Below are 16,829 nucleotides of genomic sequence, written 5' to 3' on the forward strand. Positions count from 1 at the left end.
GATGTTAAAAAACACAATTCTCAGTAAATGTTTGGTAGTGGCCTATTTGAAACGAGCTCAGACTTTCAGTCCCACATTTACTGGGTCGATTTTCATACCAGACAAAACACTACTCTAAGTGGCAACCTTACATATGGCAAGAGAAATAAATAACAGACCAGTATCTGTCCCCTATCTTCAGACTTCTGCTGGTGGAGAGTGCAAAGGTTCAGGAAAGCAAGCCTGGTAAAATCAAAAAGCATCAACAGCAAAGAAGGTGTGCTTGAGATGTTAAGAAGCATGATACCTATATAAGCCGATCCCTTCTGAAAAGCAAGCCTAAGAACTTATAATGCAGTAGAGAGATGTGGACATTTCCTTTAATACTCAACTATAAATCAGCTTTGAAGCAGACACAAGATGTTGTATCTTGTTGGTGAGAACTCAACCCTCCAGTCCTATAAGCCCTCAGAGAGAAGGAATATCCCTCTGGGCTGACATCTAATCCCCTGTCAGGTTCATTGATTAGCCAACCACATCCTCATCTATTTTCTCTGCTTTCCTCTTGGAGGTGTGAGATACATATGCTGAGTGTCCCTTGAGGATGCATACAGTAAGTCTGAAAAGGTCTATGTCTGCCCAAGACCTCTTGGTTCAATTTTTCAGGCATCACCTAAACTCTTGGCTGTTATCTCCCTTCAGCTACTCTAGCATAGGATTCTCCTTCCTCTGAATTCTGCAGGGACTCCTTATCTCTCCCCATTCCCACTCCAATCTTTTCCTCCTATTGCTTGTGTTGGTAACAACAGGTGCAGACTGAACTGGCTCTTTCTTCGTGCAGCCAGAAACAATCCTTTTTTGCCTTCCCACCCCAGTTCCTCCTCTGACTTTCTACATCATGGTTCCTTTGGCTCTGCAATGGCCTCATTGCACACTCATGCTCTGGTGCTTTCCCATCTGCTAAGATGCTCATATTGGTCATGCTTTGGGCAACATTTGAACCCTGCTCAACTATGACTATTTTCAGAAGGTCTCCTGCTGTCCAGTGTACGTTTGGGTTGGCCTGTTTACTTTCTCAAGTACTAAAAAAGCTGCTTCTTTCAGAGAAGGGTTCACCTGAAATACCTTTGTAGATTGACTTCAGAGATGTCTCAGTTATTGTTGCTCCTCCTTTACTGCATACTTGCACTTCACAAAATATTCAATGAAATTACAAAAGAGTAAGTAGCTGCTCTGAAAAATATTTAAGTTCCTTTTTGCAGTTACAAGACTACCTTAATTTCCTCTGAATGCCATAACACAAGTTTTACAAGAGTAAGTCCTGCAAGACTTGATTACTTCAGTGGAATCAATTGTTTTATAAAAGAAAACAGCTCAGTAAGTCCAGGTTTGTGTCATGGTACTGACACGTTTCACACTGTGAGGCAAAGTTCCACAGACAGAATCTGTTTCCTTCTTAATACCAGTAGATATTGGATGGCCAACAAAAGGAACAAAATAAATCTGACTTATTGTTTTTCTAGTAGATGAACATTCTTTGCCTTTGACCTCAGGTTCTGAATTCTGCAGATTAATCTCACACATCTGTTAACACCATTCTTGCAGAGTCTTTAGAGCATCCTATGCACAGAACCAAGGAACTGTTTTCCTTCTGCAGTTTCATTCCTGCTTGGGAAGATGGTGAGCCCCCTGTTAAAAACAACAGCTTGGGGTGCAAGTAATCTGAGTTCTGTCCATGGCTCTGTTTCAGCTTTTCTTTCAACTGGCTTGAGTGAGTTAATACTTCATTTTCTCTACCTATTAAGTGGGATTCGTAACCTGTCCTAAAAACAGTAAAAATGATATTTTAATTCAGTATGGAGCATAAGGAAGTCAAGTAATAGTATAGAGAGCATGGCACAGTGTCTACATTAAGCCTGTCACCCACTGGCAGATAGCCAATTACATAGGCACTTCCAGATGGTGAGTCCTGCCCACATGCTCATGACTTCCTATGACCTTTCCAATACTTTTGGTAGGTCTGAAAAAGCAGTCATTCCCCATGCCCAGATCCTGCTGAAGTATGCAGATTTCAGGTTCTATCCCGGACATCTGCCTGCAGCTGCCCTTGGCTGGAAGGCTACTCTGCCCCATTGATATAGTCTCTCCTTGTGGTCCATTTGCCAGGCTTCCAGATACTGCCCTCCAATGCCTACTATATTGCCAGGAGTTTATTAGTAGAGGTGTCCTGTCTATCCACATGTTGATAGCTTTGCCATTTTCTGGCTGTCTGAAGCTGCCCTGTACACCTGCTCTAAATGTATTCTCCAAATGGTTTGTGCTGCTCCATTTCATGCTGCAATTTTTTTTTAATGCTTCCAGGAGAAATATGGTAAAATAATCATCATAAGAGATACTTTCTACCTACCCAGCTCTGAAATCCTAATGGTGGAAAAATCCAGCTTGTTTGCTCTAAAAGCAATATAGCACTAAATAAAATGGGTCTTGGGATGTTTCTGACTATCAGTATTGGAGGAGAATATCTGTGGTTTCTAGGTTCAAATGATTCCACTGAGACTCTTAAGGTTCCAAATAAGAAAACTGGGGAATATAATTGGGAAAATATATGAAAATAAATAAAATAAACTTCACCTGCTTAGTGCGGTGAGGACAAACATATGCAGCATTCAGTATTTATAACATTTTTCTTAAATTGCCTTGCTTTATAGCATGCTACCAGCCATAACACTCCATAAAACCAAGCAGTGCAAGTTACAAATGCATTAATCACCAATAGCATGTAGCAGGAAATCAAATAAAATGAAAATGAGTGATGGTGATAATTTGCCCTCGACATGCATTCTAGCTCCCAATGTTAATGCAACATCATGTGGTGCAAATATAAATCTGTATGGCATGTGTTGTTTTAAGGACTGAAGGAGAGGTACATGATGCAAGTGGCAGAATGACATACAAACACACATGAAAAGCATTGCTCTGTACACCAATAAATTATATGATGGCAAACCAACAGTGCAAACACTAGTTATACTTTCCTCTTTACTAATTGTCTGTGGTCTCTTTTAAGTCCTTTATGACTTGTGCTACAATTTTAAGAGTTTTTCTTGGTATTAAAAATAATCAACACACTCCCCCTGCCTTTAATTCGAGAGCTTTTCAGTTTGTCACATTCAGCCTGTGCTCTACTGGAAAGTTATTATAATCTTGGCATTCATCTGTTGCATTTCTCTCAGAGAATCCACATATGCAAAATCTGTTGGCAGGAATACTGTTTGTCTAGTATTCAGTAACTCCTCATATATAAGGAACATGACACTAAAACTAAGACCCTCTATATGCTCTACTTTCTAATTATTCCATCTGAAGAGCAACAGACAATGATAATATAAATCTCAGCAACAATTAGCAGTGTACCCTATTATTCAACAAATTACCTGATATCCAAATCAATTCAAAAAATAGGGAATTTAGGAAGACGGGATGGAAAAAGGTAGGACCCTTTACTCTGGGGTCATATACATCATGGATTGTACAAAGATGTATACTCATGCATCAAAAATCATCATTATCCCAAGAGAAACTGTTTCCCACAATTGTTTCCCCTGCCCTCCTTTTCACTTACCTTCTGAGGGCTGAGGAGTTCTACACGGGGTGGAAGGGGTCTTCAGCTCTTCCTGAGACTGTATGGGTGCTGGGCTGACACACTTGGGTACAGGTGAGGATGGAGCTGAAGGAGATCTCAGGTTCAAGGACAGCTCACTTCTGCCTCGGCTGACACTCCGACTCTTTAGCTCCTTCTCATACTCCTCTGCTGCCAACTTCTCCAAGTATTTGTATCTGAAAGTTAAATTCCAGAGGGTTTCCGTAAAGAAAAAGAAGCATGTGGCTGATGCTTGTTTATGGATGAAACACCTGTAGAGAATGAGCTGACTTCCTGACACAAGGGATACAGTACTGAACTCCCCGCTTGCTCAATCTGCCATAAAGTGCACACCAAAGCAGACTATTGCCCTGAAAAATGTTAAATTGCTCATTACAATACAAAAGCAAAAAACCAGCAGAGTTAAAGAACCATTAGCTATAGTATTTTGTCTGCACAGTCCTTCTCCTTATTGGAAGCATTTGTACGTCCTCCTTTTCACCCTCCTCCTCCTCCTCCTCCTCCTCCTCTCAGCCCTCCCTCTCCCAAAACTAAAATGGGAGGGGAAAAAAAACCACAAAAAGAAAAAAACCCCTCCAAACCCAGAGCCCCTTAATACTGGTGCAAATTGCCAAAATCTGAGCCTTGCTGTAAGGAGAGGAAAATGCAGCAGAGTAAAACAGATCTTCCTGAAAATAATACCAGTAATAAATGATTTGATTGACTATCTGAAGATTCTGAACCTGCTTCTATTTGCTCTGAGAGCAATGCACTGGAATTCACTTTGTTCTCTCTAGCCTACAATGGAAAGTTTCTTTTTTTTTATTCTGAAAAATTTCTCTGCCGGACTCAGACATCCAATAGCTTGTACCTGACGTCACATGTAGTTTATTCATCAAAGTCACTTTAAAAGAACAAAGATACATCTGTTTTGCATTTTAGGCAGGCAGAACTCACTAACTGTTTATTAAGACCAGCTACCAATCATATTCTTCATAGTATGCTTTATACATTGCGACCAAAATAACTTTTAAATATGTGCCTGTTCCAGATGTCTGCTAATTTTATCCACCATTATTTGCTAAGGAATAAATTCATGAATACAGCTGGATCGGGCTTTAGACTGTTTGCCTTAAGTGAGCTGTTAAACAGGTTTATCAAGACTACTGCTTATGTCCCTGAAACACTCTGGTCATTCCCTATAACACACTGTTGTAAACACTTCATAACAGTGAACACCTCTCCTCCCCTCTTCTGCATCTCTGACAGCTCAAATTAGTGTAAGAGGGTACATTAAAAGCAGGCAGGGTAAAGAAGTCAGCCATATGTGGTAACAAACATGCTTAGTACATATGGTAGCCACACACACATGCACATTTGCAAACATCCATATACAGCACAGAAATGCGTCTTTGAAGAGCAGTCCTTGTGTTTTCAGAGGTAATTTGCCTTATTGCAAACAGCAGTAATGAAGAACAAACTCTTTTTTTTTTTTTTTATTCCTCCAGAGGTATGCACAGGCTTTGAACAAATTCTGCAAGAGAAAGAACCCCTACAGACTCTGGATGAAAATATAACAAGCTACATACTTGCATGGTTATAAAATAGGAACTGTTTACAGTTCTAACATGAAGCCAATTCTTGAGACTGAATCTTGCCTTTTCAATAGAGGGGAAAGCCTTTCTCTGGCATCAGCGTGATGTTTTGCTGCAGTCTATGAAGCCACTCTTTCTTTGAATATTGGTCACTTATGTACGGTGCCTTGCACCTCCTCACAACCAGAGCAGATGGGACTCTAGACTCATAAAGAGACACTCAAATTGATCACTTGGCACAAACAGGTACAGCCCAGCTGGCTGCTGACAAGGGGGTTTTGCAGTTTGCCAACAGACTACAACAGAGATCTGGATGGACCCTTCTATAATGCGGGGAGACACTATGTTTTATTGTCCTCACTTCCAGGTGCTTTAACATTTTCTGTAGCTGTGTGCTTCATCACCAACCAGCAAAGCAGAGACTATCATCAAGAGACAACTTCCCAAAATGTATCTGACTACTATACTGAAATATAAAAGGGAACCAGAACAGCAACTCCAGTGGCAGCACATAAACAGAACGAGTTATCAAATGGGAAGCTTAATAAATAGGTACAACTGAGAAATAAAAAAAAAAAAAATCAAGAATCAGTTATTAATGCTTCACACTTGATAAATTACATTATTTAGGTTATTTTTTGTTTCTGAAAAATATCTTAATAATGAATGAATGCCAACAGCAGATACACAAGGTCACATAGGCCAAAATCTGAAGGATTTGAAAGGATGAGCTACCATACCTCCACTACAGGATTGACAAATTTCCCCTGCATATGCTTCCATATTCTTTTAAATCATGCAAACATCATCTCAGCTATGCTGACTCTTCTCTGTAGATAATGAGCCAAAAGTCTGTGGCTATCCATTTGGCATTCCTCATGAACATAACACTGTATTTATCATCTTCAAGAAGATGAAATTATCATTTTGAGTTCTCTAGGTATCTGAGAAATGCCCTAAGGTCACCCCAAAATGTTAATATACCAACAGAGTCATAGGAGTGAAGAGCATTTAAACTGTACCTCACACCAGAGAGGGTTTGGAAGGTCACCTTTCTCGAGATAAAAAAACACTGGAAAACACCCAACCAAGCAAAGGGAAAAGGCCTCAAATCATTGAACACCAAGAACTGATATGGAGGAAACATACAAATCAGTATTTAACTAGGATTTTAGGCATCTTGACTATAGGATTTTCTTTCAGTCTATGCACTCGCCTAGAACAAGTTAACACACAACTTCCTATAGGAAAAGGTGGAAAAGTGTTTGTAAAAAAGTAGTTACAGAATGCCAATGTAATGGACTATTGGGCAGAAGTTTTCTCCAATATGTACGTGCTGTCAAAGCAAATATGTCTTTCCTCTTTATGAGTAAGAGCTGATAGTTTGATATCTCAGTTCAAAAGAGCCCTAAGGATAACAAAACATTACTAATGAACGGTGAAATAGTCTCAGATTTTCACAGCAGTGATGGTGAACACTTCCCCAAAAATACTCCAGTAGGCATTTTCCCTTACAATTTAAAGTTCTGGAGAACTCCTAATTTGTTTCAAGACTTGCAGATGAGCATGCTCATTGAAAAAAGGTATTACTCAGCTCAAATCAGTGTATGATGCTTATGTGCTCAGATGCATTTAATTTCAGAAAATGATGTAAATTATTTGCAATTGTTTTGACTGGAAGCACAATGGACAGCCCTTTTTTTACTCTTAGAGATGTTAAAATAATTTTTTAATATTAGCTGCTTCAGTCTGAACAGATAAAATTTCAGTCTGCAGAAACAAACTGTCTCCTGTATGATGATTCTGTGAAAAAAACCCCAAAACACAGAAGCAACCAAAAAAAAACCCAAGTAAAAACACAGCAATTCAATGATTTCTGAGATGGCTGCTCACTTATTTTGATAATGTAATTCCAATTCTTAACAATCCAAAAGTATCTCCAGAGAGTAATCTCTAGAGGACCATAAAAGCAGAACTGAAGCACTCTGGATTTTTCATCTATTGTACAGTAACTTGCATATTTTCTAGGTAAAAACAAGCATACCCTCCAGGATGCAATTACTAGCAGAGGTTGAGATGAAGCTACTGAAAGGCAAAAGTCCTTAGTTGAGTATTCCTTGAAAAATATGCTTTTATAAGCACATACCTCTCAGCCTAGCCCAGAGTTTCTAAACTTGTTCATTGAATTAAAACAAAAAAAAAGAGAAATAAAACCCAAACCCTTTAACTATGCTATTTAAATAAAACTAGAACAATGCCCCAATGATAAACACACTGCTAAACTTTGTAATTTACTTGCTGATGTTTAAAGAGATTGGCAAAGAAAACTTGGCTCTGAAAGATAAAAATATGCTGAGAGTGGGTCAGAATCGTTTCCATCAGCCGGTCACTGCAGTTTTGCAATGCTTGTGACCCCAATTTCCTTTATCCTCAGTTGCCTTTTCTGACCCTCCAGAAAGCTTGGGACCCACTGGGTGAAGAAGACAGGCTTATTCAATTTATAACTACTAAATTTGGGCAGATTTCTGAGGCAAATAGGGTAAGCTTATTTCCCACACAAATAGATAAAAGATCATCAATCATTCTTAAGCATTCTCATTGCTCTTCATTTATTGCTGTGCTTACAGGACTTCAATCTCCTCTTTAACAACTTTCTTATAGAAGTCTTTTGGAATAAAAGTGCTTTGTGCAAGCAGAGTTAGAAATGTAAACATACAATAGTGCCACAGTAAAGAATATAGGAAGTGCAAACAACCAGAGGGAAGGATTGGGAAGGATGGATGACATGACATGACATACAAACCTCTCTTCTCTTGCTTGTCTTAATTCTTCTCTTTTGTCTAAATAATCACGGCTAGAAAGAGAATTACAGTAAATTGCAGCAGAAACCAGAAGAAAAAGATAAGTAATAGGAGCATAGGTACAGTAGGGGAAACCAAGAGTGGTACACACAAACTGATTGCAGACAATGAAGGCTGTTGTCAAAAAAACTGTTTGCTTTTGCAAAAATTGCTGAAAAGTGTATACTTATCCATGCATGCACCACCAAATACATAGTTTGGAAGGTCATTTAAAGTGATAAAAAATCTTGCAAAAAGTGAAAAACTTGAAGCATGCTATGAAACCTGGTACCTGAAATGAGATCAAATGAACTGCAGTTATCCATAGAGAGCAGGCACATGAGTGGCTATTAAACCATCCCTCATTTGCTCTGCCTCAGAATGCCCCATTCTGCATTCTGTGACTGCAGCCTCTGGCAGGACAGACCGAGGCAGTGTGCAAACCCATTTGCCTTCTTTCCAAGGAACCTTTCCTTAGCGAGTTTTAGTTGCCATGGCTGGAAACAGGACAGCAGACTGGCTTTACTGAGAAGGACAATTCCCCCTTCCAAGAGGATGTGTGCAGCATCACTGGACAGATAACAACCTTACACTTCTTTATTTTTCACCCTGAGTTTTAGATACAAAAACTCCTTTTATGTCAGCTGCCATTCCCACAGCTCCTCAAATAACCCATATATTTAACTTTTGCCAATTCAAGTTTGCTGGATGCTTGAATACTGTGATTTTGGACAGGCCTGCCACATCCACAAATATGGATGCAACTCTAACTTGGAGCACAGCAGAACCCAGTGGATGTCCACCCTGTCTCAGTATCATAGCAAGATGGTTCCTTAAAATATATTTTTAATATTCAGTTAAATTTGGTAGACAAAACTAATGAGACCTTCACCTTATCTGCTATTCTTTCACAGTGAGTATCAGAAAGATTTTCAGAACTCCTTTTATTAATAACCTTTTTTTTTTTCTCTTTATATTGTGTCATTAAATGAATTACTTATCATCTATTATATCAATAGCTATCAAACATCTGCTTGCAAGTGCTCTTCAAAAGTCCTTTAACAGGGAACACACATTAGTGTTTCAGGCCATCTCCACAGGCTTTGAATTCTGAACTGGTTATAGTTTTAGAATATTTTAAAGGTATCCCAGGAAATCTTCAGCAGGCAAATTTTAACATTACTCTTCGCCCTCTGACAACTTTCACTCTTCCCTACAGCTGAAAAAACCCACTTTATTTTAGGACACATTGTTCTACATATGCAATGGGTACGATAGTCCTTCTACTGAGAAGAATATTCATTCTGCACAGCATTCCTTTAGTTAGAAATAACTTATGAAGCTTTGTAGCTCCTCTCCTAATCCTCCAGCTCTCCTGTTCTCCAGCTCTTTCACAACTAGTGATGCTCTCCTTTAAATTATCCTCAATTTGTCAATAATGGTGCCAGAACCTAGTGCAATGTTCTTGAGGCAGAGTTGGAAAGAATGAGATTACAAATGAGTCATGATGGTAAATCCAGTACAGCTCACGAGTTTAAAGACTGAATTGCAAGTGCTATTTTTAATCAAAAATACATCTTCAGAGACTGGGTTTCTAGCCAGACTGATGATATGATAATGAAATCCCAGGAACTCTTATGAAACTGTCCGTGACTGCTTGCTGTGACTTTGTTTTCCTCCTGCCAGACTGTTTAATCAACTGTGGGATGCTGTCTGTTTGTGAAGTCTGGTGGCTTTGGAGACCCTCTCCTCAAACAAAAGTTGTAACACTCAACAAAACTCAAATCCAAAAGATGAAAACACTGGGAATTGAAAAATAATCTTAAATATGTAGCACAATTATGACATTTAGTTTATCAATTTCTCATTCTGAAATAAAGGGATGAAAATGTATATTTTGGAATTTTTTTCTGACTTTAAGAAACCTCTTTTAGTGACAGAACAACTACTGTAGCCAGCCTCTACTGAAATGTGCAGATCTGTTATTCAAACAGATCAATCTGCCAAATGCCCTGTTGGCTTTTTCAGTCTGGGAGTTTCCTTTCTGAAAGATCATGTTGGCTGTCCATGGCAGCCTGCTGCAGCCTGATGATACCACTTAGAGGGAGAGTTTTTGGAAGAGGCTGGAAGACTGCAACCTTATTGTCTCTGTTTCAGGAGAACTTGGGCAGCTGTTGGCTGCCAAAGATCCTATTATGGTGCTCTTCTACCTTCCCTCTGCCTCTCATTTCCTTCCAAACTAGCTATCTTCTGGAGCCAGGAGAATATCAATCAACCACTCCTAAGTTACTCCTCTTTCCAAATTCACAGAATCACAGCCTGTTTCCACTTCTTACTAAAGGGATGATTACAGTTAAAACAATCCTGCACACTAATAAACAAGCTAACATGAAACCCTGTGCCATCTTTTCCATAACTACCAATTCTAAGACTACAAACATTTATATTACCACTCTTTAAATTATTACATTATATCTTCTAACTACTAAAAATAGGTTTGATTTTCACTTCTGTCTATGAGGAAACAAATTGATTTCTTAATGTATGCTCTTCAGACTGAAGGCAAACAATTTCAGATATAGATTCTGTATCTATCCTTGGCCCACTGCAGTCTTTGTTAATGTCTCTGCTGGGATTTCTAGGCATGGACTGAAGAGGTTGAGGGGGCTTGTCTCTTACTATCTTCAGGCAGCACACCCTGGAATCCCACATCACACATTTTCTCAGATGTGAAAATGCAAAGTCCTGCATTCAGCTATGACATTTGTCTGGCTGAGGTCTGAACAGTAATTTTGGTCATTACCTTCTGTCAGTTGTTGATTCCAGAAGGAAGAGACATGTGTTAAGAAACACAGGAAAGACACAAGCAAGACATTTTTACTTTGCATAATTTAAAAGCAAATAGATGTTTCAGTGCTGTCCCTTCCTCCCTTCTTGATACCTTTGTCCCACTGTTTCACTTTCAAGTCCTATGCCTCACTGAGATTATAATTTGGTGAGTATATTAGCTACTAAAACGGAGCCTCTGTACATACCAAGGCAGTATAATTTGATGCCTTTAAATAATAGCTTTTTTATTACATACAAAAATTCATTATGTGTTTAATGTATCAGTTTTTAACATACTTAAATCAAGAAAAGTATCTAAAGAGACAAACTATTCATCAAGTCAGTTATTTTGCAATTGAATGTCTCAATGATTGATCAATCTATAACACATTAAAGCAAGAGACTGAGAGCAAATTTGGGTCCTACTTGAATTTGTTTCTTTCTTCACGTTCTATCCTTTGCAACCTTTCTTCTCTCTCCTGACGCCGTCTTTCTCTTTCTGCTGCCAAGGACTCCTGGTGCTGCCGAAAGGATGATGTAAGGAGACCACCCAAAGCTGGCCTGCAGAAAAGGAAGATCAGATTTCTCAGTGTCACTTTTATTGATTATACTGGCAAAAACTGAGTAGCAATCATTCAGTAAGTAACATAATCCCAACCAACAGAATGACATGGCAATATTTATGTATGGCTTTCAAAGCATTTGTTAAGCATCTTCTTGCTAAATTGATCATAGATTCTGTGATGAGCTGAAAAAAAACCCAATTAGGGTAGGCTTCCTAAATAGCTAAATTTCTGAAGCACAAATAAAGTATGTGTAAAAATTCTTTAGTCTATTTCAACTGGAATATTGTCTAAATATTTTTTTTAACTTTATAATCTTGTTTTTAACTTTATGATCCTGTTAATAGAAAAGCTGAATCCTGTAAAGGATTTTTTAAATTTTAAAGAAAATAAACTGTTATGCAATGATGTTAAAAATAGATGTGTCACAAACACCTGAGAATCCTCTGTACAGAAAAACAAAAGTAAAGGAAGATGTCAGAAGTGCCCTAGAGAATGCAAATGTTCTCTTAAGCACCAGGCATATTTTTCCTTTATACATTAATAAATTTGATTATCATGATTTCCTTGCTGCATGTGCTGTAAAAGCAAGATGAATCTCATATCCAAACATATCAGTAAAACACAAAGGGACAGTCTTCTCAAACCATTCTCGAAAAATGTCAGAAAAGGTGGCCTCTACAATAAGGACTTTTCAGATATATAAAGGTACATTTACATTCACTTAGAGTTTGGTGTTGACATAGATTTTTTTATTGGCTTTACTCTAAGTAGTATTTTGTCTGTGAGACTGTGTCCTGTTACACAACCTTCCCCCAGCATGGTGGTATTGGTACCACCAACCTCTCACATGGCAACAGAGTGACCTCAGAGTAAAAGTGTCTTTCTTTCTGTCTCTTAGACAGGAGAAAAACCCCTGTATTGTACAGGGTAGCTTTATACAGATGTGCGCTGATTGAATTAGATTGATAAAATCAAAAAGACATAACTCATGTAGAGCGGTTTCTGTGCATTGTTGTAACATGAGTTTTGCAATGAAAGGATTAAAGAGAGAAATAGATACTGCCTTTTGTGTAAAAAGAAACTAAACCCTGCCTGCCTAGAGGAAGGTTCCTTAACCAGTAATGCAAACCTGAATACATTTTCCTCATTTTTAAGAACTCAGACCCTTTCCCTTATTTATTTGCTTGCCTATGGCTACACAGTGTAGGTGTTTAGTATAATGGCACCAGTTCACTAGTGAAAATAGGTGCAAATGAAGACAAAAATATTAATGCAAACCTATCTTCCCCAAGTGTCTATGTCTGTACAAGCAGGAGCACCACAAAACATAGCCATTTCAGCTCCACTGGCAGCAGGGCAGCATGAATATAATGCCAATAATTTCGATAAATTGAATTTCAATATGTCATATCCCACCCGCATAAACATTACATAAGATGGTATTAAACTTGATATTCTGTAAGAGTCCCTGCTGGCATTCCTCCAAAGCTACAGTATCAATGCTGGATCACACTCAAAACCATAAAAATCTCTAATATGCTTCAGCACTAAGAAAATGGGGAAAAAAAATCCGCAAACCCTGACAGTCAAGTACGTGTAGAGAATTTTCCCTTGAGCATGTTTGAGATTTATTTTAACTTTTGACCTTTTAGTGCATGTTGCAAGAGAAAGCTTTTAGCAGAAACAGTAGCACTACTGTACTAAAATTCAAAAGCTAGAGCTCCATCCCTGTAGTAGCATGGAAAAACATGGCTACATGGTTAGATATAACATCAGAAATTACTCATGGAAGGGGAAAAATGAACAGTGCCTCCATGTGAAGATGTATGGAAATTAACTGTGGGAGATGGCAAAAGTGGGTTCCTATCAAGTCTGTTTTTATCTGTTTTGTGTATTCAGCTTGATATCCCATCCTGCCCAGCTGCCATGAAGTCTGCAAACTCCATTTAGAGTCAAAGGAAGGTATGGCTTAAAAGAAGATGGAAGAAAAATTAAGGGGAAGGATGAGGTGATGCTCAGAGACCAAAAGAGTGACTGTAGGTTTTGCACATCATCTAGCAGGTTGGAAACCTTCAGTTCCAACTGAGCTTTTTGAGGCCCTACAATAAATGCACATTCTTATGCAGGGGATTACAGGGAAATCACGTAGAGATGCACAGCTTCATCCTGCAGACAGGATTCTAAGCTAACCCTGGTAGTAAAATACCTCCAGACACTAAACTACCTTGTTTGGAGGTTTGATCTAGCATAGTTTAGCTAGCATTGCTCACTGGGCTAAAATTTGCAGATGAATGAAGAGCAGCATCACAATCTAAATAGAAGACCCATATCCATATGTCCAGAAGAAAAGGCAGTGTCCAAAAAGCTGAAAATGCTAGATTGCCATCTCTTCAAAACAAATCAAATCAACAATAATTAGTCAAAACTTGGAATTTCTTTATTTCTCACTGGTAGTGAGTGCATACTTCACCCGAATTACAAGCTGCAGGACAGTGTGCACACACATGTCCAGTTCAACTCCTTTGTCTAAAAGACAGTCATATTGTGTACAACAGTTTGTTGCATAGAACGGCAAAATCCAACAGTCCAAGCTTGCAGAAGGTTCTGTACAGAGAGGTCATAATTAAACAGACAGGAACACAGTCAGCTGACCCTTTGTGTGACACTAGCTTCTTAAAGCCCAAATAGTCAAGGTTTTGGGTCTTGAGTCACATTTACAGATGGGCAGGCAAAGAAACAGCACTGCTGTAGTTGAGTTAGTGCTCACTAAGTGGTTACACCCACTAAACCACACACATCTGCCCTTGGTGGGGACCACGCCTCACACCAAATGCTGAGACCAGCTGCCTTATGAAGCCTCATAAACTCATAGCTTCACTGCTGCTATCCGGTGCTGTAGCTCAACTGGTGTTTGGGTGCACCAATAGTCCTTTTAATGTGAACTGCAACTGTAAATGCACAGTTTTAGTATCTAGTAAACTCTGTTGGTAATTTTCTACATGAGCATAAGCTAAACCTGGGGTAAGCAGGTTATTTTCAAGGTGTACAAGCCTGTAAAGCAGCCAGAGGAAAAGCAAGCATTAAGAGGTATTCCTCAAACATTCTAAACAATTTGGAAAGGGATTTGTCTATGTAGTTTGTCGACAAAATTTGATTTTTGTTTCTGTATTTCCCTGGCAATAACTTAAAGTAAATGTTTCTGTTCAGTGAACACATACTTGAATTGCAAATGGCAGCATGAATGGCCAAACTAGATGGTGGGTAATTTTGTTGCTTTGATGCTGTCTGAAGTGTGACAGTGCCTTCAGGCCTCATGAATTTCTAGGTCTTATTGCTGCAGGCTGCATTTTAAAAATGGATAAGCAAGTAAAAGGCAACAAATCTTCTGGCACTGAATCAAAGGTGATAAGAGATTTTAACAGAAAAGAGAATGTGAGTGCTCAAGGAAATCATAATAGAGTGATCACTTGCAAAATGGGGCTATACCTAATATGTGCCAGCATTTTAGTGCTGGTATCATATGTTACCAGCTGGTAATATCAACCATTTGTTCAGCTCCGCAAATACAATCCAGAAGGATGCTTACTCTGGCTACTATTTTTAGTCTTGTAGAGAATGCAAGGCTATTAAGAATGAACTGTTAATATAAAAAATGTTAAGAAAAGCTTTCGTATGCCTGCTGTTAAAACCAGTAAAAACTAAACAAGCTATGTTATTACTTTCTCATCCCAGAAAGAAAATACACAACAAGAAAGTGTCTCGATCTGTGGATTTGTGAATAGGGCTCCTCACCAAAGCATCAGGACACAGGGCCAAAGAGGTCATTAGTAACTTATCTTACTGGAAGACGAGGTAGGAAAAGGAAAAAAAATAGGGGGGGGGGGGTTGGAGGGGAAAGAAAAAGAAGGCAAAACATATACACAGAGCATAGGATACAAAGCCAAAATGTTGACAGTAGGCCAAAGCTCTTCTGAATAAAAGTTCAGCTAGCGTGACCTACAGCATTTAACACAGCAGTGAATTAGTAATCATTATTATAAACATAAATTTTGGCAGACACAAGATATCTCATACTTTTTTGAAAATTCTTGCAGTTTTCTGAAAATACTCCATCATGGACTATACATTGTGAAGGGGATTATCTGCCCTGAATTACCCTAATCTTGTTGCAAACAGAAGAAAATATTTCTGTGTTACTGAAAGCAAAACTGAAATTCTGAACTTCAAATATTCTTTAATGATGTAAGCTTTGAGATACTCTTCTGTGGCTGCCTTTCCCTTTGTTTAGTTGAATTTTTAAAAATTTCCTGAATATAAATGGTTATCTACAGGAAGAATACAAAATACAAATGTATATTTTTAGGAGCTAAAAAAAAATTAACAGATGACTTATGAGAGGAAATCCCTTTAGGTCATAAGGTTAATATTCAGGATTGTCTTTAATTCAACATGGGGCAGAGTCATTAATAACTTTAATAAGGAAGCACTAATTACCTAATTTTGCAAAGTGCTCCTGTTCCAGCAGCCATGGGAATGCTACAGGGAGGGTACAACTGTCGGCAGCTCCTACTCAGGCCTTAAGTAACTCTAAATGCCTCTTGGCTTTAACAAAATAAATCCGCTTTCCAGCTAAGAAAGAGACAAAAGGGGAGGCAAAGCTGCCAAGAGCCATATTGCTTTTCACAGTTAAAGAAACTCCTCGTGTGTTATGTCTCCCTACATGACATGACAAATTCAAAAGCAAGTTGATATAAGACTCTGCAAACAGACTAAACATTACTTAAGGAATCTTTACAAAACTTCTCTCAAAAATAAACAGAAAATGGAGAGCTAAAACTACTGACTAATGCTTCCTCTAAGAAAGAAACTTGAGAATGACCAAGTGAAGGGACAACTCAAATTAGAGCTACAGCAGGACAGAGCTGCACAGAGACTGGGCAATGCACAAGGACTTTCTATATACACTCTCCTCTTCCAGCTGACCTGTGCAGCTTTTACACTGTGCTTCTGTCCTTCCCCAACCTGCAGCTTCTCATCCTCATGTGACTTACACCTTAACCTGGCTGGAAGTGACTTGTAGATCCAGTCTAAGGTGGGTGTGCCTTGAGCATCAGCACTGCACATGGCACATTCAGCCAGCAACACTCTGCAGTCTGAAACCATAACCAGTTCATGCTTCTGTTTAAATATATGCCTTATGATGAAGTCCACAAAGCTGCAATCAAGAATATTGCTTACACAGTAGTTCGACAAGCAGCTAGGCCAGTGCAAGCCACCACTGCTTCCCAAACTGTAAATCATCAAATAATTCCTAAGGTCATTTTTCCTCTTCAAATCTCAGCAATAAAGTTGAGGCTTTTGCCCTGGGCCACTAACATCA

At 38.7% G+C, this 16,829-nt stretch overlaps 1 protein-coding gene across 16 annotated transcripts in view; it reads right to left on the reverse strand.

Moving 5' to 3' along the window:
• The window catches only part of FHOD3 (formin homology 2 domain containing 3), a 372,401-nt gene that overhangs the window by 66,889 nt on the left and 288,683 nt on the right, over positions 1-16,829 (reverse strand). For 8 of the 16 annotated variants that reach the window (XM_086897029.1, XM_086897020.1, XM_086896989.1 and 5 more), the window contains 3 exons: positions 11,310-11,444; positions 8,018-8,068; positions 3,602-3,816 (listed from right to left, as the gene is read on the reverse strand). In XM_086897029.1, coding sequence (XP_086753155.1) covers positions 3,602-3,816; positions 8,018-8,068; positions 11,310-11,444 — 401 coding nt within the window. The remainder of the gene's footprint in view (positions 1-3,601; positions 3,817-8,017; positions 8,069-11,309; positions 11,445-16,829) is intronic. The other 8 variants (XM_086897050.1, XM_086897009.1, XM_086896998.1 and 5 more) reach the window with 1 other exon arrangement.

This window comes from Cyanistes caeruleus, chromosome 1, assembly GCF_971803275.1.
Source record: "Cyanistes caeruleus chromosome 1, bCyaCae1.hap1.1, whole genome shotgun sequence".
NCBI classification, from domain to species: Eukaryota; Metazoa; Chordata; class Aves; order Passeriformes; family Paridae; genus Cyanistes; species Cyanistes caeruleus.